This window comes from Argiope bruennichi, chromosome 11 (genome assembly GCF_947563725.1).
Source record: "Argiope bruennichi chromosome 11, qqArgBrue1.1, whole genome shotgun sequence".
NCBI classification, from domain to species: Eukaryota; Metazoa; Arthropoda; class Arachnida; order Araneae; family Araneidae; genus Argiope; species Argiope bruennichi.
In genome coordinates, this window is record NC_079161.1 from 30,030,805 (window position 1) to 30,055,347 (window position 24,543).

Here is a 24,543-nt window from a genome sequence, read left to right on the forward strand (position 1 = left end):
TAACAATGCAATTATTGTGTTAACCAATCACATGTTAAACTAAATGCATTCATGATTTTTTTTTTATTTAATTGACCAGCTCATATGTAGGTAAAATTGAAAAACGTTCATAAGTAATCAGTATGTGATTCGTATCTAAATATTTCCTCTAAAAACACACATACAATTAAAAAAACAAAACAACAACACTTTGAAATTAAATAAAACCAATGTTTTCGGCGAAACAGCTGGTCTCCAAATGCAACTAGCAACGCAATATAGCAACAGCTCATTCTAACAAAATATTCATAAACAGAAGCTTACAGCTTTTTTTTATCCAAAACAAAAGTAGATTTAATGATTTTCAGAATCAACATCGTTTGCAAAACATTGAAATCTTGCATTATCATAATAAAATGAGTTTCATTCATAAAAAGAAACATCATTTTTTATTTACAAAGTAATAAAGATAGCTATTATTATCGTTTGATGTTTACAGTAAGATATAACTGGAGAATCTGGTTAAACGAGACACATCCTGTTGATAAATGATATAAAACAAAAGGCAATATTTATCTAATCGATTTCCCGCGAACTAGCCAAGATAAAATCAAAACAGATAAAGGCATTGTTTCTGAGATATTAACCTGTTTTAACATCGATAAAAAACTGCAATTATTCATCACTGTAATAGAAAAGATAAAAGAAAAGTAATTTGCTGACACTTCGATGAATTTTGTTTCATAACTGAGGACGATTATGTAAATGAGATACAGTTGTTGATGTCACCTTTTTTTTTGCAAAATAATACTTTTAGACTAGCTTTTACATAATGTTAAATTCACATTATGTAAATTACATAATGTGAATTTAACATTCCTTTGAATTTAGAACTACCAAATCTGATTTATTGTTATTTCTTAGCTAATAAGAGTTCACTAAAAAAGCCTTAATTAAAAATTAATGTTTTTACCAATAACTTTGGAGAATATAATTTTATACAAATAATTGTTACACCAATTTCAATATAAAAAAATTTTTCATTGAACCAATCTTATTTAAGTTCAACTCTTTTTTTTTATTTTAATACCTTTTTTAAAATCAATTTAAGCAGAATGTGTAACAACTCCTTTCTCTGTTATAATGAATTATAACAGAGAAAGTTTATGATCTCCTCAAATTTTCTATTCGCAGGCTTTTGCCAATGTTAATGCTTGATAAAAAATGCTTTCTTTGGACATTATTCCTAATTCAGAAATTTCACTTCTATACAAAAAAAGTCTAAAACGTTATCATGATACATGATGTGTTTTCTGATTATATTTTTGGTAACGTAAGGAGAATTTTATTATTTTTGTTCACTTACCTATGACGGATGAGAACAGTTCCGGTGAAGAAGCTCCGACGGCCATGAATGTGGCACCGGCGATGTCCGTCGGAACTTTGAAATCTGAAGGGAAAAAAAAATTATAAACGATTTAAGTATAAAATAATTGTAAATAAACTAAATATTTTTTATTGCCTTTACGATGTAAATAGTAAATGCAAAACAACTGGCTTATTTATTATGTTTTACTCTGTAATAAAATACTTACATGTATAATATTTTTAATGTAAAAAAATACTTTTGTATAAAATATTTAAATATATAAAATCCTTTAATTGTCTGGAATATCTTAATCAAAGCGAGAAAATCAAATGTACCAAATGATTTTTTTAAAAATCGCTCTTAATTGATTATCATCATAAGTTCATTATATTTTATTATAGTTACAAATTATAGTTTTTTTTATAAAATTTATTAAAGAAGTATTTGAAATTTTAATCATAAATAATGAAGTATAAGGGTTTTAATAAATGTTTCCAGATAATTAATTAAATAACTCTTGCTTCATTAAGAAAAAAATATGAAAATATGCCAAATTAATTATTTCTGCTATAAATTGTTTGTCGTCTGCTCTTAATTTTTTCTTTTAATGTTCTTCTAGAATTCTGGTAATATCTCCTGGAAACAGTTCTTATGTATTCTTGTTTTTCAAAAATAAAAATAATAATTTTACATGTAAAAAATTAAATTTGAAAAATTCATTAAAACTATAGAAAAGATTTGTACGGAAATAAAACTTAGATAACTGAAAAGCTAACTTTTCTTTGTTATAAACAAACGCACACATGTATTTTCTACTTTACACAATTGATTTATTTGATTCTTTAAATAGAATGAAACTATTATATGATTTTGATTCACAAATCTTTATAAATAAGGGATAAATTTGTAATTTAGTTACTAAATTATTTATTAAACTGGAACGTTGAATAATTGCATCGTTTTACGCGGTAAAATGTTAAATCAAGAAAAATATTTAATAAATTAGATATTAAAAGATAATATTTGGCAACATGTTTAAAATGAACTTTTATAGCAACTTTTTTTTCTCAAATTGAGGAATTATGAAGACATTAAGAATATTAAATAAAAAAATTTTCATCATTTCGGGAAAAAACGACTTTTTAACGTAGTCACCTAATCTTTTATTCATCGAATTAAACAAATACAGGTGCTTATTTTATTGCTTCGAGAAGTAAAAAAATAAAAGTTGGTACTTTTTTAACGTGATGTCAAAAAATAGATATAGTATATATATTGTATTTGCAAGAATATGAGATGCAAGAATATCTTTTATCTTTGATTGCAAGAATATCTTTTACACGAAAATTAAGTCTTTTATCGACAATCGCTTTACATTCAAAATTTTATTGGTGAAATATTTAAATTTTCTATCAGCTGTTTAAATGTGAAGGTAAGTTCTTTTTTTTCAATAAAAGGGGAAAAAATGTGACTTTTTTTTACTTAAAGAAAATTTTTAATTTTACATGCACACTTTAACGCGGTTTAAATAGAAAGAGAATAAAGGTGTTATAAGAAGAAGGGGCAATATAAATCAAATGTTATGATAGTAAACTGACTTCTAAAATCAAGCGTAGTCACTTCTAAAGCATAACGAAAACGGGATGGATTCGGTTACTCACATGAAGACATAACTTTGAGGCATGGTACGAAATATTTGTCGCAGACGATTGCTAACATCAAACATATGTAGGCGATTATTAGAGCGTGGACGATGAGGCCTCCCCTCACTCGTTGCTCCTGGGTGAAGAAATCGTCAGGGAATTCATCCAGGGAAGGAGGAATGCAACTCGGAACAACCCCCACGTCATCAGGTGACGACGTGGAGTTGTCAATGCTCAGAATTTTACGACCTATGAAGAAAAAAAAATTAATTATTTATGTGCTAAATAGGCTGAAATCTGTTATCATGTTTCATGTATTTGTAGCCAATATTGTACTCTTAAAAGTACCCCAGAATAGTTAAGGCCAATTGCTGTTGTTGCTGAATTGCATAGTTAAGTGCTGAAGTTGATGTTAATGATTACGTTGAAGATTCCAGAAAAAAATTTTTTTGACAACAATTTCTAAGAATTATTTTTAATCGTTTTTTATTTTAATCAGAACTAGTCATCTTCGATGACCAACTATTCACCCATAACATCAATATATCAAATCAATATTCAATAATATCAAATCAATTCTGATGAACTACATCTTATCGCGCATGAAGTGAAAATACTATTTTAAATCATACTTTCATGGCATTCGGATTGTTTAAATAAACACATAAGGTGGCCAAATTAATTGAGGAATAAAATTAGCGAAAGTGGTCCAGTTGTTGAGGTCAGGGAGCAGTGCAAAAGTTACATCCTGCGATATTTCTACCAGATGGAAAGGGAGTGGGGGGAAATGACTATTGATGACATATCTAAACTTTAAAAAATTTCAAACGAAATAAAAATTGTCGAAATCAGTGAAGTGGTTAGAGCTTTGGGACTCTTTCGGGATTTCCCCACCAAGAGATTGTACAGGGAAGCTGACTTTTGAGTTTTTTTTCTCAAAAATCGAGTGGCTGGGTCGACCATTGAAGTCTTATAATAGGAAACAGGAGCTTTCATATGAAATAAAAACTGACGAAATCGGGCCAGTGATTGATGTTGGAGAACAAATTTTTTGATTTCATTTTAAATGTATAATTTTACAAGGATTGCTCATAATCGCTTGATTTCAATAAATGTTTCAGCAGCAAATATTATTCTTTTAGCATTCTAGAATTATTTTTTAAAATAAGATACTAATTAATAAATTTTATATCCAACATAATTTGTCATGTCCATGATTGAAAAAATAAACTGAAGTGATTTTATTTGTTCATTTTATATAGGTAAATTAAATAGCTAATAATGTTAATCGTATACTAGATTTGAAAAGCTTATATACTTAGGAATAAGAGAAGGAAATGTGGCTTAAATAATGACATCTATGAAAATATATGAGTTGCCTTTTACGAAAACAAATTCTGCCAATTATATACAACATAATAAAAAAAGGTTGAATAATAAAAAAAAATTAAAAATATATGAGTAAAGCAAAAACATGTTGTTTCTTCATAAATGTTCCAATAAAAAATATTAATAGTATATGAAATTATAAATTATAAATGTTCCAAATCATCAAAGATAATATCACTATAATTCTTCCTCAAGCATTGTTATTTCTAAAAACTCGCTATAAATAGAACAGAGGCTCTCTGCCAATCGTCTTGTTTCCTAAATTTTATTCGTCCATTTTAAATCAGTTTTGAGGTATTATGATTCATCAAATCACTTTTATTTATTTTACAAAGAAAATCGCTACATTTATTCAAAATTTTTAATACGAAACACACAAAACCTGCATAGTTTTGGATAGTCACTATGAATTATCTTTCAAAGATTTTGTTACATAATAAAGTAATCATTATAAAGCTCAGACACCGATAACCAGTTGAAAAAAAATAATGTAAGTTTCAACAGATAAAGGCAGTTTTGATATGTCAGCAAAAGCGGAAGGATTTTTAAAATACTTAACTAAGCCTTATGTGGCCTCAACTCACGTGCGATAAAAAGATAACTTTGATATCTTTCAACAAACCTTACAAATTCCTTAACCGGATTTCCACCATTTTGTGCAGTTCACGTGCTTTTGTCACTGATATTAGCGTAAAAAAAAGAATCCTTTGTTGGTAAAAGTCTCGTATTTTTTCAATCATAATCTTTGTAATTATCTGATTTAATTATCTTATTTATTCAATTATCTTACAATTTTTTAATTATCTTATTTATATTTATTATCTTGCTTTTATGATTACCTCATATTTCACCAGTGCATTCAAACTTAATTATCAGTATCCAGCAATGATCAAGGCTGGAATTCAACAAGATAACTGATATAAATGATTGCCTTAAAGCTATTATATTGACGCGCAATTTAAGATACCTTTCTCATCCAATTTCTTTTTTTTTTTATTCGAAAAATAATTTTAGGATAATAATTTTTTAATATATTTTTTTCTTAGCGGAATTACAAATACTGAGTGTGCATATCTTTATTTATATTTCGTTTGATTTTGTCATTTGCAATTTCTTTTTAAAAAATTAAGTGGGCTTTTAATATTTTAATATTGGTTTTTTAATATGTGAGCTTTTAATGTTTGAAAAATTATCTTCCGAAGATCCGTTAAAAAATAAAATAAATATAAAACTCAGACATATATAACCAATTCATAAAAATAATAGTATAATTTTTAATAGATAAAAGCATATTATTTTGGTTATTTAATTTTCCGAAAATTTTCACATAATTTTAGACGGTTGATACAAGGGAGATTTAAAGTGCCCCCCTCTAATCGCCTTTATATGACAGTTCTATGGTGGATTCGGACTCGAATCTATGATCTTTTGATATCTCTTTCATCAAGATCTTCAATTGTAAAATACCTTCTTAGTTCTGAAATAATATTGCTCTGAAATATCATTATAATGGGATTTTTCTATAGTAAAGAATACAGACCACATTCGTGTTTTGTCTGGAGAAGAGCATCGAACAGCCAGAAATTTAATTGTTAAAGAGCACATTGGTCTGCCAATTTTTAAATAACGCTGGTTGTGATTATAATTAAAAGACATAATTTTCTATAATTTTCTTTCTCTAATTTTTTGTTCCTGAACCTTGCTATACCTACACCTCCCTTTATTAAGTGGGTTTTTATATTTTAATTATATATAATAAATTTTGATACAGATTGTCAAGTTTCCATGGTTTACACTAAGTTGCTAGCCCACATATATCTGAAAATGGAGTCACACAATATAAATTATTAATTTATTAATGGTAACCAATGCAATATATTACAGATTACTAATAATTTAAATTAGACAACTTCGGTAAGTAGCAATTTAATCACCATATTAATAGTATTAATTTAACCAAGTCAGCCACTTTTGACGTATTATCTAATCAAAGAAAGTTTAAATTATAGTTGTGCAGCAAATATTGAATATTATGATTTGCAAAATGGCGAAATAAATTGGCAAAATCTCTTTAGTTGTTGAGACTGGATGTTTCGCAAAATTTCACTTTGAAATATTTCTGCAAAGTAAAACGAGCATTTATGATATATCTAATTTATAATAATTATTAATGAAACCGGTCCAATGGTTCAGCTTACAGGACTGGTTCTTGTATTTTCCTAGCTAATTTTTAAAATGCTAGCCGCCTTTGGTGACCAGCTTGTTCACATAAATTAAGGATTCTTTTAGGCAATCACATAGAATGCATATATATATATATATATATATATATATATATATATATATATATATATATATATATATATATATATATATATATATATATATATATATATATATATATATGATGCAACTGAAAAACATGAAATCATTGAATAAGTTTACTGCAAATTAAAAATGTATACACTTCGAAATATAAGCGGAAATGAAAATCCTATTAAAATCCTAATTAATTAATAATTGGCAAAAGAATGCAATCGAACGCTTTGACAGGTAATTTTTAACGCCATCATAACATTTAAAGACAATGTACCAAATCAGTTGTGTATCAAGTTGCATTCAAAATTATTATTAAAATTAAGGAGAAAATCATACAAAAATGAAATTGATATCAAAAAGAAAATAAAATTTAATATAATACTAAGACAATTTTGCAAGATAATTATTTAGCAAGAAGAGCAATTTAAAATTATTATCAAGATAATTATTTAGCAAGAATATATTAGCATCTATTTCTACAGGCAAGCTATAGATATAAATTATCTGGTGTTGGCTAAGCCTATTTTTCACTCGATCAAACTTTCTGATTGAAGCTTGTTTCTTTTATATCTTCTTTCCTCTGATTAAATGGACTTTTTGATGACACGGCGAACACTTTCCAGAACATTTCTAATAATCTTTTACACCTCCATTTAAGCGAAGCGTTGCTGTTATAAAAAAAGGTTCAATGAAGTATCTGAATTAGTAAGCTGATTTGTTCATATTTGGCTGTTGCCATTCGACAATAAGTAATAAAGTGATTTTTGTGACATGTACGTTAAGGGTACATATATATAAATATTAAGATGTTTATTTGAAACATTTCATTAAAAGTTTGTTCAGTATTTAAAAACATGTTGATAAATTAAAATATTGATAGATCTGCATTTACCTATCTATTTAACCAATCAAGATAATAAACCCTCATTCCCATAAGTCATTATCGGTAATTTCTTTAGACGCATAAATCCAATATTTACGAAATAAGAAACAGGAAACGAACTTGCTATACACGCTCTAATAAAATCTTTACCAGGCATAATGAAATGTGTTACCTACGCGAAAATTCTCGAATACCTAGAGACATTAGTCATAACCTCGTGCATGGTTACACAAGGCAATCTTACTATTTAACATTCAATATACAAAACTAAATGGCGCAAGTACTGATTATGATGCAAGAAAAGGTTCAACAGGTTTTACAGAAGATTGGGAAAATATTTGAAAATATCACGCTCGCACGATCATTTAACTAACGTGCTTTGATGATAAAATTTATTGATAATCTCTATTATTTGATTTCTTTTCGAAAATACTCCATATAAGAAATGTTTTCTATTTATACATTTAAAATAATAAGGAAAAATCAATGAACCAGTCACCCATCCCTAACCATTGATCTGATTTTGAAGTTTTTACTGTTTTATATGACATTTCATGACCTCTAGATATGTCCTCAGAGAACCTCTAGGTATGTTTTCACTGTTCTTAGTTTCTGAGAAGCAGTGAAGTTAGCAGTCAGTAATTAAGTATTGAAAGCAATATTAAAATATTTAGTTAGCAGTTGATAATGAAGTACTGAAAGCAGTACTGAAGATCTTAGTTAGCAGTAAAGTAATGAAAAGACAATACTTCACTGTACATTCTCCAGAGAGGAAAAACCTGGGTAGGGTTTTCAGCCGATTTTGAAATGTTTTTGTTCCATTTGAATGCTTATGATCCTTCGATAGGTTATCAGTAGTCATTTACCAATGTTCCTCTGCCTTTTGAGGGATATTGCAAAATAAAATTTTCACACAGCCCTCAGCTTCAATATCCGGAAGGATTTCGCCAATTTTCGTCGCCAGCTTGGCGATATCGTCCCTTTTAAGAAGTCATTACTTTGAAGTATAGCTAACCATTCAGAATGCCCTATCACTATTGTGCAACTTATCTTATTGCAATTATATTTTTATTACATTTTTGCTGCGTTAACGTGTATTTCATAATAGTTGATTGGCATGAATGGATTAATATGATTAATACTAGCCATTTTCGACGACTAAATTAATGATATTGATGTAATTATGAATCTTGATGTATTATATCTTATCAAATCAAGAGAATATTATTTCAAATGATGATTGCAAAATAATAATAATAAAAAAACATTTTAATTGACTGGTTATGTTTACAAGGCGAAATTACACCCCGGGGGGCACCTCGAAATGAGGATGAGATGCTTCCGGCATGGTGGTTGGATCTCGCCACCCCGGAGGGTACACTTATAGGTGGGGGATCTGACTCCTCCCATCGATGACGGGACGTACTTCCTTCGGGGAGGGTTGTACCGTGACCGGTGACGGCGCTTAGGACTCAATCACAGTTCCCGCCAATGTTGCTGTTCCGGCGGTCCGGTCATTCAGTTTTTATGGTTTAAATCCGTGTGCCTTCGTGGAGGGTCGGAGAGTTAGATGGCTGACTTACAAGGCGAAATTAAAGGGAACAAAAATTGGCAAACGAAACCAAGTTGTTGACGTTGGGTACTCTATTTAGATTTAAATCTCTTGAAATTGGAGGTGGAAGTGTAGACGACCCATGATGATATATCTAGAGACAGTGACATTTTATACAAAATAAAAAGTAAAAATCGCGTAATTTTAAATATTTTATGTAAGTATTGCGATTGGCAAATTTTATCAAAAATTTTCTCCTCATAGAATGAGCAGTGAAATTATGTTTTTGAAATATCTCCAGAAACGGACTGTGGTTGAAAGTAGGGCGTAATTGTTTTGAAATCTCATTCTTAAGATCATTGGCGATATTAAATTTATATGAAATAAGAATCAGCAAAATCGTTTCAGTCTTTGTGGGAAGACCCCCATCTTCTAAGTAATGACATTGAATAAAATAAAATGATTTCAAGGTGATATATAAAATAAGTTCTTATGGTGTCTTAATTATGAAACCGTTTAAAATTTCAAACTCGTCGCGCATTATGCAATAGACAAGAGTTGATCCTTATCAAAACTGGTTGTTAAATTGCTGATTGCATAGACAAAAGAAGATATGCAATGGGTAACTATAATTAAAATGCGCATTCAAGGATATATCTAATTTTCTTTAATATTACAAAAAATGCGATATTTTTCAAAATTTTTTGTTGATTTTTAAGTAGTTTGCCTTATATAACACACTGCAGTTGGTAAAATTTTGAGCAGTAATTTACATGCACTTAATAATATTTTTTTAATTATAAATAGGATAATATCCTTATAATAACAAATATCCCCATATTTGCCTTAAAAATTTTTTTTGAAATATTTTTAGCCTAAGTTCTTGAAAAATATAATTTCGAAATGAAATTTAGATTCGGTAAGTCATTGCCAATTAATCTATTATAATTAGAAAATCATACAAAAATTTTTAGGGAAAAGTGAATTTTATTTAAAAATATGAAATGATCGATATTAGATTGAAAAATTTTAGAGTTTTTCAATAATTAGAAATGCAGCATTAATGAATTCTTTCAGGTTTTTAGTTACTGGTTGTTCATAATGAGTAGCTTTAAACTATTCTTTCAGTGTTTAACTGTACGGATTCCAAAGAAATACCATCGGAACTCAAACTACATATTTACTTAAAACATGTATTAATCGATTACTAAATAATAATCATTATTTCTAAAAAATACATGTATTATTTGATTATTAAAAGGAACCCTACTGTCTTCTTGGCAAAATTTTATCTTGGCGTTTTTTAGTCGCCGTTACAACCGACCAGTACTAAAAATCAACTTAAATTGTTGGAAACCATAAGATCTTGCTTAAAAAAATATAAGTCCTTAGCTAAATCGTTCTTAAAAAATAAAATTCACATCCTTACTAACAGGGGTTAATGATGCATTAATTTTTTTACGTTGATAATTTTGTGAAAGTATAAGGTTCTATTTATCAAATATATATCATGGAAAAAATGAATAAAGTAACAAAATTTTAATAAAATTAGCCATTACTTATTTTAAAATAAAAATAATTAATACTAGTATAACAGATTTTAGAGAAATAATCAATTTCAAACAAACATGGCATTGAAAATAACTATTTCTTACAAGTCCTGCCAAAAGGAGAACATCACACGAGCAATTATATGAATAATTAATATTCAAGTCTAAATAGGTAATTAATTAGACTTAATAATAATTTAATTGTTCTTCAATAAGTAACAATTAAATTATATAAATATGTAATTTAATTAATAACGTTTTAATAATTCGACGTAAATACACATTTCGGACCTAAAATTTAATAATTCATAGATTTTTTTACATTAAAATTTTTTTTTTACTTGACTACTAAATTAATAACAGTTTTTTAACCATAACATTTTTTGATCAGCCTGTGGTCTCCCTTAAGCCAGAGATTCTAACTGCCAAGTCAGAAATCCGCAGTTGTAGGCTAGATATATGTAAGAAGCTCATTGCAGTTTGAATTGCTATTAGAAGATAAAGATGGCTTCTGAATTTTCTCACTTTTTCCGTATTTCTCGATGTCAGGATTACTGACCTCTATCTAATATATTTAATTTTTATAGCGGACATAAACCGCGAATTTTTTCCCGATTCAGATCTCGAACCTAAAATATCCGACTTTAAAGTCCAGGTTCAATAACTGAACCACTTCGGTTCAAGACGAAATCATGGTGCTTGCTAATATCCTTGAACATTATTGAGCAATGAGCTTCCTTATCACCCTCTCCAGAATTAAAGTATATAACTCTTTCGCAACTACTATATAACTTGCAATATGTAATTGTTGCAAACATTGCAACATTCTGTACTGATAATCGGTAATACTGAATATGTCCGTCACCAAAACTGAGTATGAAATCAATTTTGAGGATGAGGAATTAGTTTTTTTTCAGATATTTTCACAAGAAATATTACAAAACTTATGAAATCAAAATATTCTAAAAATCTTGATTCCCAAAAGTACCAATATTCTTTAATAAAAGGTAATAAATACCATTGCCTTTAAAGACACTGCTTAATAAAAGGACATATTCAGTATTCGATATTTTTTGATTAAATCCGTGTCTTGAAAAGTCAAACATATAAAAAAGGGATTATTATTTTAGAACTTAAATCATTGTGGGGATTTATTTGTTTAAAACGACTTATTCAAAAATATGGCCAATTATTTGAAAATTATTCTTTACTAATCAGTTATAGCAATGAATGAAAAGGCATCGATTCCTTTTTTAAAAAATCGAGTGAAATCATAGCGCACTATATGCTTTTGTTCTTGAACAAATATTTTAAAATACATTTCTTAGATAAACTAACGCGTTGCCATTATCATGAAGAAATTTTTTCTTGATGTAAACTGAAGAATTATATTACGTTTTATGGAAAATTAATCTTTTTATTTTTTTATAATCTTTTAATTTTCTTAATTCTTAATTTTTCAGAATGAAAAAAATTACGAATAATTCTTTTGTTTTTCAGATCAGCTTACAGCTGCTTTTGGATGGGCTAAGTTTGCACAGTTCATTTTCTTTTCTTTAAAATAGAAATTTGAACTCAATTAAAAATAATAATTCATAATTAAGTCCCAAAAGTTTAACAAATTATTTTAATACTTTTGGGACTTAGTTATCAATTATTATTTTAATTACAATAGTAATGTATAAGGAACTTAGCTGTTCAAAGATTCAGAACTCTAGTACATCAGTAACAAAAGTAGAAAATCGTGCGCAAAATTCAATTTTTTAAAGCATCCATTTTTAGAAGAGTGTTAAATAAAAGGTTATAAAAACGAAAGCTTTCATTTAATTAACTGCTTCAAAATATACAACATTATAAAAAGACTTTGTTCTTAAAAATTGAATTTCACAGTGTTTGTTTGTCGAATAGGAATATTTCTATTCAGAAAGAACAAATATGTAGTGAGCTATTTGAACAATTATTCTTTTCTTTATATAGCAGACGATTTTTTAAATTCTAGTATAATTCGTATTCGTTCAACGTTTTCTTTTTTTTTATTCTTTTAATTGTTTTTCCAATATACTGACATAAAAATGTTCCACAGAATTAGAAATTCTAAAATAATTCGTATTTTCAACGTCTCTTTCTTTTTTTCTGGTAATTATTTTTTAAATGCTGAGATAAAAATGTTCCACATAATTATAAATTCTAATTTATTTTTTAAAATTCTAACATAATTCGTATTTGTTCAACGCTTTTTTCGTTTAATTATTTTTCAAATGCTAATATAAAAAAAGAATTATAAATTCTCTTTCATAACACCTCAGAATCAGTCTAGAGTTTACTTAAAATTCACTAGTGAATGCGCAGTGAATCCTTTATTAAAAATAGTTGGAAAAATTATGTTTTCAAATATGGTTTCAACTGTCAATTGGTATTTCTTCTTACTTGAAACAAGTATTACTTTTTACCTTAAATCCTTGAAAATCCTCTCAAAACACGTCAGATTGTGGTGGTGAATTGCATACATTTTAAAGCACGCAAATCAAAAATTTCCGTTTATTTTATCCTAAATTCATTGAAAGATTTTCCTCAAAAATAACTTAACTGTTGAAATAAAAAAATCTTTTGAAAAATTGCTTCTGAAATTTAATCGTGACAAAAATAAAGTCAACTTAATAGAAAAAAGTACATTTTATAAAAATTTTACATACCATGGGGTGAGATTTGTTGCAAAGTGTCAGAGCCCTCTCCTCTAAAGCTACCATAGAATTTGGAGAAGAACCTGTACACTATAAGAAGCCACAGGTGGCGACGCTGGTAGAGTTTCCACATACGTGTGAAGACGCGATGAAGAGCAGTGAAGTTGGAACAACCGGGGAGGCCGTTCGAATTGAAAAGGAAGGATCGAAATCCTGCGTAAACTCTTGTACTGCGCACTTCACCTTTATAAAGGGTTCCGCCACTTGTCTTATCTTCGAGTGCCAATCGACGCAACCGATAGCGAAACTCTTATTCGCCACAGGTGTAAACAGCAAGGGAGGTGGATTTTTTTGGACCTCCAAAACACACCCTCTAGGGTACAAAAGTCCCCCCCCCCCACCGGTGCACATCAACTAACTAGTTGTGATATAAGTAGAAATTGTCAGTTCTTTGTTCTAATTATATAAACAAAGAACCACGTAATCAGTGAATGGAGTGAATTGTGGGGGTTTAAGGAATGTGTAGTTATCGTTTTCGTAAAACGATACCCTTTGTTTTGTCTTACCGAACTAGAAGGCGACGGAAAGCGCAGGGCATGACTGGTTTTATCTGGTATACCTGAGAAAGTCTAATAAATTTTTCTATCAATATGTACATACATAGTACGGATGAATCTATATGCTACATCAACAAAAGATATGCTCTATTTTTGTCACTTGCGGTACAAAGGCATATAGAGAAAGTATTAAAGGTTAGGTCATTTAAGACGTTCTTTGCTATCATTTTACAAGTTTAGTCTGTTTTAATTAGATAATTACATAAAAAATCTTGTTGGAATCGATGTTTTTTTCTGAGCTTCAAATATGTTTAGGATAATTTCACTTTCTTTTATAACTCATAATCAAAAACCTCAATATAAAAACAAAATTGAAAGTGGAGTTCCTAAAATTTGTAAGAAGTATTGAAAAGTAGTTATAAATACATATAAACATTTAAAAGTCACGTGACTTTTGGAAAAAAATTTTTACTTTACATGTAATCCCACTTCTAAACAATGGAAATACAACTGCAATCTCTTTTTCAAAATTTTTCTGTGATAAAATAATATTGTTTTATTTAAAATTCTTAACAACATGAATACAATATTATTAAATAATTCGCATATTTATTCCCCTTTTTATGCACGAACATTTAATTAAGATGTTTACTTAAATTACGCATTGCTGAAAATTTACATAAGGCTCTATAATAACTTGAGCAAAGCTTGTGAATTACAAGATTTGCAATTCTTTAAACTACAACGAAGATTCTATACTTATTAATTAATGGTGGAGGATTGGCGATTCGTTGGCGAAATACGATTTTCTTCCTGTAAACTTTGCATAAGCAACATAAATAGATGCTTGTTTTGCTCTCGTAAGAAACACGCTCATAAGTTGTTCCCGTTTTGGTGTTATATTTGGCGAGTTTTGGCTCTTTCACCGTTAATTAATAAGTACCGAAGATTTTGAAGGATTTTACTTTTTATTCCAATTTTTATTTATTTATTTGAAGTTTGGATGGAGAGGGGGGGCGTTACAGAATAAGTGGAAGTGGCAAAAATTATATATTTTCACTCCTTACTTCCAGAAAGGGCGCCAATTTATAAAATTCTTTTATTGAAAACATTTTTAAAAACTGTAAAGATTTTGTTTTATATATCAGCCATATCTCTTTTAGCGATAATCACAGATTTAAATCGAGAAGATTTTGAAAGTAAGAACGAAACACTTTTGAATTAAAATATCTTTAGAATTTTAAATATTTTTATTATTTTTGTTTAATATTGTGAAGATCAGCTTATAAAAACATTTTTCATATGAAATAATTATAAGATATTTTTTAAATACCCATCGGGAGGAGACTTCCTAAAACTTTCTCATAAATTCTCTAGTAAACTAATCATGTCAAAGGACATCTCACATAGCAATGCCGTACAATAGTTTGAAATATTAATTTTTGGCATTAATTCAGCATTTTTTACAGAATCTAACGTGTCATTCTTGGCGATTAATCCCTGACATGCGCCAATAGTATCCAAAAAATGGAATTTATGCTTTATATGCATTTTTCGTAACTGACTGAAGCAAAAATTTCACACAAAATTGCTTTTGGGTACTTTTTCGTTAGTCGGGCGCAAATGTCGCTAATTGTGAACCAAACACAAATTTGGCGTAAGAAATTTGGCGGAATTCTACATTATTTGGCGATTTTTCGCTCTCGCCCGGCTAACGGAAAAGTACCTACATTTGTAGTCCCAAAATCCCATATCTAATTTGATATATTTAAGTCATTGCTTTTTTGAATTATCATGTTTACATGTTTCTGAAAATACAAACCAACAGACAGTCAACACGCTGCTGGATTTGGTTCAAAATTTGACAGGTGTCTACGCTATAGATGTTAAATCTGTATACCAAATCTTATCTATGTAGCTCTCTTCGTTTTGTCATCATCGTGTTAACTTTATTCCTACTGGCCGGACAGAAAGGCTTCTCGGAACAGATTTCTCTCAAAATTTGATAAAATCCTAAAATTTGGAGTAAGGAACGTACACCAAATTTCATCAGTCTATCTCAAAATGTTTTTGATGAAGACAGACAGACGGACGGACATTTTCAAAAGATGCATTTTTCGAACTCAAGGAGGTCTAAAAAGTAAAGATTCGTCAAAATCTTGAGTTTGAATTTTTTTGACGATTGCTTTACTTCGTATACTAAAAAGTAAACACTTATCTAAAAGAGTAAAAACTGTTTCTAATCAATACATATTATCAAATATAAAGATGAACTCAAATTGCATCAGGTATTTTTTAGTGTTGATTTAGAGACATTAAGTGATGAAATTATTGCCCTTCACAACAACATTTTATATAATGGCACAGTTAATTTTTTATATCATTTTTATTATGTTTATCTTTGTCAAAACTTGAACAATAAGAGATAACAGCAACGGATCTAGAGATTATGGAATCACATTTGATTCTTAGCTTCGCTGCCCTTGTTCAACATAATTAATTTTAGTTACAGTTTTTGTTTTTCCTAGAATGAAAAAATGCTTATATCCTTGCGACCATTGTGGAACAGTGGATACAATGAGTTATTTCTATATTTTTAAATTTCAAAATCGCTTTTCTATTGTATATTTTTAGTGTATTGTTTTGTCTATGGACATATCATATTTTTACCTTTTTAACAACCTAATATTTCTGAACAGCTTTGATATGCAGTCATTTTCGCAAAATAAATAAATGAATAATTTATCGCCAAATTTTAGCAAAATGGCAGAATGTAACGTGAATGGCAGCAATAGCATTATGGTAGCAAAAACGCCACCGAAAAATTGCCAACCTCGCAAGGCGCCAAATGACTGTATATCAAAGCTTAACCAATATTTCTGAATGTGTGCAATAAAAAAATGGTTTTGTAGTTATTTTTGATTATTTCTAAATATGTTTTTATGTTTGTTTGATGTTGCTTGACATGCCCATGTCATATCGGGAGGAGGCAGATTTATATATATATAAATATATAATATTTATTTTGATTTTTCAATTTAATGTCGACTCTTTCCAATAAATGTTGGAATTATGAAAATGACTAATATGAAGTGCTTTTTGGGGCATTTTTCTGCACTCGTTTGTTTTTATGGTTGATTCTTTTTAACAGGTTATATTTATTGAAATTGTTTCTCTTCTAATTGTGTGTATACTTTCACTATTGTTCGCCTTGAACAAAGATCATGTTGGGAAGCAATATTTTAATCATTATTTATGATTTTCAATATCTATTTAATTATTTAACCAATATAAAATGCTCATTCTTGTTATAATATTAAAAGTCATTAAACCAACAATAGTGGCCTCCGGAAACTTTCATTCATAATCTCTATCTAATAAAGGTAACAAACATAAATCACACACAAAATTATAGAAACTCCACAAGGATAAAAACTGTGGAATTTGAGTAAGATTCTGATACCGCCACGAGTGCCCCGATTTTTACTTTCACAGCCCTGCATATGAAGCCTTTTGTGCTTTGGAGAATACAGAGGAAATTCTATGCATTTTTCTCGACCGATTACATTGATTTAAGATTTTAGCGCTAAGATGATATGCCAATTACGCTTTTGAGTTTTCGCGTTTGCATGCATGCGGACCGGCATACGGTCAACCCTTTGAATTGACTTAAAACTGTGTACAGATTTGCGCTTTAAATTCTTTTTAGTTCTTTTCTAGTTCTTTCTAATTTGTAATAATAGTGTTCACTTGCATTTGAACAGACAACGAATGTTTTGTGAATTGTACAAATTTGGTGATAAAAATACATATTAAATTTCATGAATTTAGCTTAAAGCATTTTTGAATTATCGGGATTATAGAGAAATATAATTTCAAAAATATTTTTTACGAAGTCAAGGAGATCGGAAATTCAGAGATTCATCAAATTCCTGTGGTCGACTTTTTTTGACAATTACTATACTTTCCGTTTATTTGCTTCATATACGAGAAAATAATAAAATATTATTGCATAGAACAGTTTCTATGCAATAATAAAGAATGTTCAAAAAATTTATTTTAATTTATTACGTATAATATGATATATCAGACATTGCTCGATAATTTTAAATATATGTACGCATTGTTTTTAATGTGAAAAATATTTTTATAAAATAATTATAACGTATATATAAAATCCTATTATCGTCTGCAGCTTTATTTTTTAATTAAAATCAAAATAATGATTGCAGCAAGCGATTTTTTCATTTTGTAGCTTCTTGAAAAATTATACAAGAACTAAGCGATTTTTAAAAACTACCGAAAGCTAATATTTTTTGTAATTAATTTATTAAATATTTTTGAACGTGGTACAAATTTAAGTATTGAAAGTGGCAACTAGGAAATAAATAAATAAAATAATTTAAAATAACTGATTTTTTTTCATTGAAAATGAATGTGAATAAGGATAAAATGATCTGTCTTATACTTGAAATTAAAGCAAGTTAATAAAAATTACTTGTTTAATTTAATGTTATGAAGCCTTCACTGAAACATTCCTATGGATAGAATTTGTGAGTAAAATTTGAAAAGGATCCATTCAGTAATTTTTGTTTCTATGATATTCGCTTTAATTGTTTAATCAGCATTTAATATCATGAAATATTATAAATAAAATTTCTCTAATTACCAAAATGCTGGAACACCAGATTTTTTTAATCCGTACGATTGAAATGGAACCAGGCAAATTTGCTTGTGTGACAAAATAAAGCTCACAGTCGTAAGAAAATTTTTTTAATTATAAATTAATATATACAAAAAAAAAGAAAAAAGGAGTTTTGAAAGAATTTTTTTAAATTATCGTGTTTGCATTTTTACAAAAAATTGTTAAGTTGAGATGTTTAAATTAGCGACATTAATTAATGGATTTTCACTTTAATATTTAGAGATTAAAACATTATAATTTCAATCGAAATTCCTAAACATCGAAGCGGATTGCTGTAGACACTATAGAATTGCATTAAAAGATAAAATCAATAAAAAAACTGCTTATTTTGAATTGGAATGTTATATTTGCGACAATAACTAATTTAATTACATCACTATATCACTATCAATAACTGTTGCAATTGTCAGTCACAAGAGATGAAGGAATGTAAATTCATGCTTGTCATGATACCTATTGTTCTTCAATTTCCATTGTCATTCACGTTAAGATAAAGCAATCGGTTATTTCTTCAAAGAGTTAGATTTAACCAGTTATATAAGATTCTTATATCACACGCTTTTTAACATTTTAGTGTGTAAGCATTTAATAGAAATTTAGGTACTTGTCCAAAAGGCGCCAAGAAAAAATTTCGCCAATTTGGCGATTTCAATTGGCAGCATGTGATTCGCATGTTATTTTATTTTATATATATATATATATATATATATATATATATATATATATATATATATATATATATATATATATATATATATATATATATATATATATATATATATATATATATATATATATATATATAATTTTTGAAGCAGAGTAGTGGCCGAGACAGAAAGGATACTTTAAATTCGTTTATTTCCATCCCGGATTAATTAATTCGAAATAATCATCCCATAATCATTGATTAGTTCGAAATACTTTTAAATCTATCTCCTATCTGTGCAATAACAGCATCAATAAAAGTATTAAAAAATAACGTATAAATTCCTGCTATTTTGGAATATAATCTTTGTCTTTATCGAATTCGTTTTTAGGAAAATGTTCTGAAATATTCAAATTACATTCTATCACTTTTGCTTCGTCTAAATATGTGTTAAATTTTTTTCTGATGTTAATTTTGGACAATACTGCAAACCCTAAATATAAAATAAACGACATTTCTTGTATTGAATCCGATACATTATATAGATAATTCATACTATAAAATATTTAATATTGTTAAATTTAATCACGTCTATCCTACGTGTGCGAAAAAGTAAAGAAGTGTAATTTAAAAAAAACATTGACATGTTAAAAATGCATTGAAATGTGAAATTAAACTGCCCAATTAATTAAAAGAGAGACATCATAATGTGCATTGCCTAGGACGCAAAATATCTAAATCCGCTACTAAATAAATCAAAGGATATATTTCAAAATTAAATCAAATTCGTTACCCAAAAATGAGAGTTATGTATCATCCATTGAATCAATTTTCAGACTTTCACCTTGACGAATTAGATTTAATTTCTCACTACTTGATATCTTCGTTGTAATAGATAGGAAAGAAACCTCTATATTTCTATTTAAGCAATAGCGTCGTCGTGACGTACGCGCCATTCAACAAAATCAAAACCTCAAATAACTTGACCCGCAATTTACGTGATCAGAATTCATAACGGTATCCATTGCAAACGACTGTTATCTTCGAATTACCTTTGAATTCCTTTATTGCGAAAGAATAAAGAAAAATATCATCTGAATACATTTTAATAACTGCGAAATGATTACGTTATCTTGGCTTTGAAATAGCCTCTTTTTCTCGCCAAGATATAACTCCTTCAGCCTTATCTCGTTTTAAGTATTGAGAAATGAATCATGGTTTCAAAGAAATTATAAGCTTTGATTTTGTTTATCTGAGTAAAAAAAGAAAATATATTTAATCGTTTGGCAAATATCTTAGTTTAAACTTTATCGTATTCTTCTACATTATGAGTTTGCTAAGTTCAGCTTCATCGTACAGTAATGAAGTATGAATTTTGGAACTATGCATTATTCTTTTTATAGTTTGTTCTGAAATAAAATCTACATTTCCGGTGTGAAGCCTAAATGTGGAATTTCGCTTTCCATTTATGGATTATCTTGTTCATATACAAGACACATTGTTCTCAAACAATAGTTTTCCGATTCAGAGATTTCATTCGAAATTTAATATGGAATTACAATTTTGCTTAAAGATCACATATCAAGTTTCATTCAGTTAGCAGACTACAAGTTTTTACTTCTTTGTTTAACTTCGTAAAAAAAAAAAAAAAAGATAATTAATCGTTTGGTAAATATCTTAGTGTAGACTTTATCGTATTCTCCTACAATATGAATTTGTTGAGTTCAGCTTCATCGAATAGTAAACGCAACGAAGTATTCGTATTCGTATTCATGGACAAATTGATACAATATATAATTCCAAAAATGAATGTTTCGAAATAAAAGAAATTTAAATTCATTAAAAGATTGATGTAATATTTTTAAATTTTTTAAAGATTATTATTTCCGCGAATATTTTCATTTTATTCGGGATCAAAAAACATTCTCAAGATAATTAACTATATTTGTTACTTGAACAGGATTTTTTTTTGTTATCTAATTTAAAAGAGGAAGTGTGGTTGAACATACATCTTTTCAATCAACTACACAATCTTTAAAGATCTGAACATTTTCGACGAAAAACCGCTCCTAACTACATAACTGGTTTGTTTTCTCAACTATCTAATTAGTTGGTACCTCCTATTTTGGAAATGTTTTGTTATTCTCATTCAAATAAAATGCTTGAGAAATTTATGTATTTCAGGAGACTTTTATATTGAATTTAATATTTATGAAGAATCTAATACTTAAAAAGAATAGAAATGTGATAAATGGATTCTTGAACGATGTGTAGGCAAATCAATTATTAATCACTTGAAGTTTGACTATTTTAAGTTTTATTGCTGTTTCTGAAGCAATTGCATAAAAAAATTGTGTCGTTTAAAGTTTCTAATTTTGGTAAACATATCTACTAAGTTGTTAACTTGCTTAAATTATTTTACGATAAATCAGAAAAGTATTTCCACTAAATTATAAAATAATAAAAAAATTCTTTTATTTGAATATAAGCAATTTTAGTCAATACAACGTATCTTGAAAAAAATTAATGATGAATTACCACAAAAGTCCATAAGAATACCATATTCTGCCAAAAAATAACTACAAACATCTTCTATTGAATATTTTAGATAAATTAATATAGCATAAATTCAACAATTATTAATTATTTCGAATAGTAATGCAAAATAATATGTATACCCTAGGTATAGCACAACACTATATGAGCTTCAATTTTCAATTAGAACATTGCTAGGATGTAATTTACTAGTATACAGGTAGAATGTAACATATACTGCAAATGCACCAAATGCTTTGAAAGCGATACAAGATTTATCCTAGTGGATTTGTCCGTCTAAAGTTACCATTAATAAATATGAGCAAGACTCGAACCAAGAACAGGATGTAACACCACTTTGAATTGGAATTTCAAATAACGAAGAAATGCATACCTTTTTTTAAACACGAACATGTATTTTTTACTTAGAATTAACTGTATATTGTAATAAAGAAGTTTAAAAGATATTATATCATTTTTAGGCATGATTAAAATATATCAAATGAACATTCATAAATTTAGAAAGAAATTCCAAAATAAAATGCTAAATAAGGTTATTGTTCAGCTTCAATGAAAGCAGTTCTTTATTTATTCGTTATTAATACTGTTCATCGATTTTTGAAAAAAAAAATATAAATCTGGTTTTAATTTTTTTATATACTATCTACTCCAAAAGAAATGTCTGTATTTATCAAAAGTTTGATCTTGATATTTTAATAAAACAGGTATTGATCACTTAATACTTTGTTAAATTCTGTAACAAAATTTGATCAACATTTGATCAAAAATTTGATTTTGATATTTTGATAAGTTTCCACACTTCAATTCATCATAGAATCGCAAAAAAAATTCCTATATATTTTTGGAACTATGTTTATGTGTATATTCATATAAGTGAAAACACAATAATTTTTTAAAAAATTGAACAATTAAAATGATGAAATATGATATGTAATCTTTATGCTAAAATTTGATACAGTCAAATTTTGGATAAATTTTCAACAAGACACTTATTTGTCTACTTGTCCATAAACACATTAATCCAAAATCGAAATAAGGTAGTTCTAAAAAATTTCACAAAGTATTTGCCTTAAAATTATAGATTATTAAGAATTTTGGACCTAATCTGTCAATGGAAAGTCCGTCTGTTAGAGTTTATGCGAATCTGATGACGGAAAGAAGCCACATGCAAAAGCTAAATATATAAAAATTGGCCGAATGATTTTATCAATCATATTGCTCATCTGTTCCAACTTTTGAATCATAACACTCTAAGAATAATTGTTTTTTAAATCCCCTTAATTTTTAAAGAGATGAAAGCCTTATCTTATAACTTTAAATAAACAATTCTTGTATATGTATATATAAATTTATTTATTTCGTCGATCTCGAAAAAGGCTCCAAAGATTTAGATAAATTTTATATTTAGATAAGGTTTTGCTTTTTACGTTTATCTATATAGGTGTCTTTCCTGAAAAAAAAAAAAACGCGATTTTACACAAGATTTTTTTTATATATAATTGAGTATTAGAATAAGTATATTCAACTTCAGCTTTAAAATGGGCAATGCAGTATAGTGGTCAGAACAAAATGAATGAACTCGTGTGTTGTGGGTCCTCGATTCGAGTAGTACTTTTTTTTTTTTAGTGGGGAAGCTGTGATCTCCATTTTAAGCAAAAATCTTTGATTTCTCAAACTTTTTTTTTTACTTATATATTTATATTTAATAGTTTTAAGTTTATCCACATGTCTTTTCTTAAAAAATGCAATTTTACCACAAATTTTTCTTTTATAACTAACTATTAGATTCTTTTTCTATCTGCTTTCATGCTGATATTACCATATAGCGTTATCTCAGTTCCGATTTCACCATGATAAAACTGAGTGTAAGTTTTAAAAAGAATATAAGATAAACTGTAAAATGAATACTGTAATATAGTAGATTGTTTCGAATAACAAGTTAAACTAAGTACATTCATGATTTTTTTTTATTTAAAGGACCAGTTCATATGTGGATTAGATTGAAAAATATTCGTATGTAATCAATACGTAATTTATATCTAAATATTTTCTCAAAAACAAACAAAAAAATCTTGAGCGAAGCTTGATCTTCCAGATATTTACTTAATTCAAAGACAAAAGCGCTTTTAGTTTAATTAAATGTATTTTGAAAATTTCACACTTTCAGAATCCCAAAAAGCTGACGAAAAATCTAGGGGTTATCGCGTTTCAAAAACATATACCTGTGATAGCCTTAAAATTTTTCAAATATTTTACTTTTATATATGAAACACAGCACTGAGAATTTTTATAAATATAGTTCTGGCTCTTATTCATTTTAAATATTCTCTTAAATTCGATTTCTGTAATGTCAAAAATTAGGTAAAACGTTAATTGGATTTAAAAACTTGAACTTTTTAAAAAGAGTTCTATACCTCCAACCCACTTCTATACTTTACATATGCACGTAAGTTAACAGAAAAGCTGTGAGTTCTGCTATGCCTTGTATAGGGATATTTTAGGCCTAGCTATCCTGTTTACCATGTGCGATTTATCAAACGTTCGTTGACTCATGTTTTCCTTGACAGCGGATTGTGCGTCCATAACATAAATTCAACAAATTCTATATTCTGCAAATTTACAGTTTCCAAATACAAACAACCCTTGTATAATAAAATCTCGGGAGCCCGCTTCTCGCGAGTCTAGAAAATGTACTTTTCAAAACATAACCTCGC

General features: G+C 28.0%; 1 protein-coding gene across 3 annotated transcripts in view; it reads right to left on the minus strand.

Moving 5' to 3' along the window:
- Nucleotides 1-24,543, minus strand: part of LOC129957652 (probable sodium/potassium/calcium exchanger CG1090) — a 61,212-nt gene that overhangs the window by 12,455 nt on the left and 24,214 nt on the right. For 2 of the 3 annotated variants that reach the window (XM_056070089.1, XM_056070090.1), the window contains exons 2-3: nucleotides 3,010-3,240; nucleotides 1,346-1,429 (exon numbers count right to left, since the gene is read on the minus strand). In XM_056070089.1, coding sequence (XP_055926064.1) covers nucleotides 1,346-1,429; nucleotides 3,010-3,240 — 315 coding nt within the window. Of the gene's footprint in view, nucleotides 1-1,345; nucleotides 1,430-3,009; nucleotides 3,241-13,377; nucleotides 13,592-24,543 lie in introns of those variants that run through there. The other variant, XM_056070088.1, reaches the window with a different exon arrangement.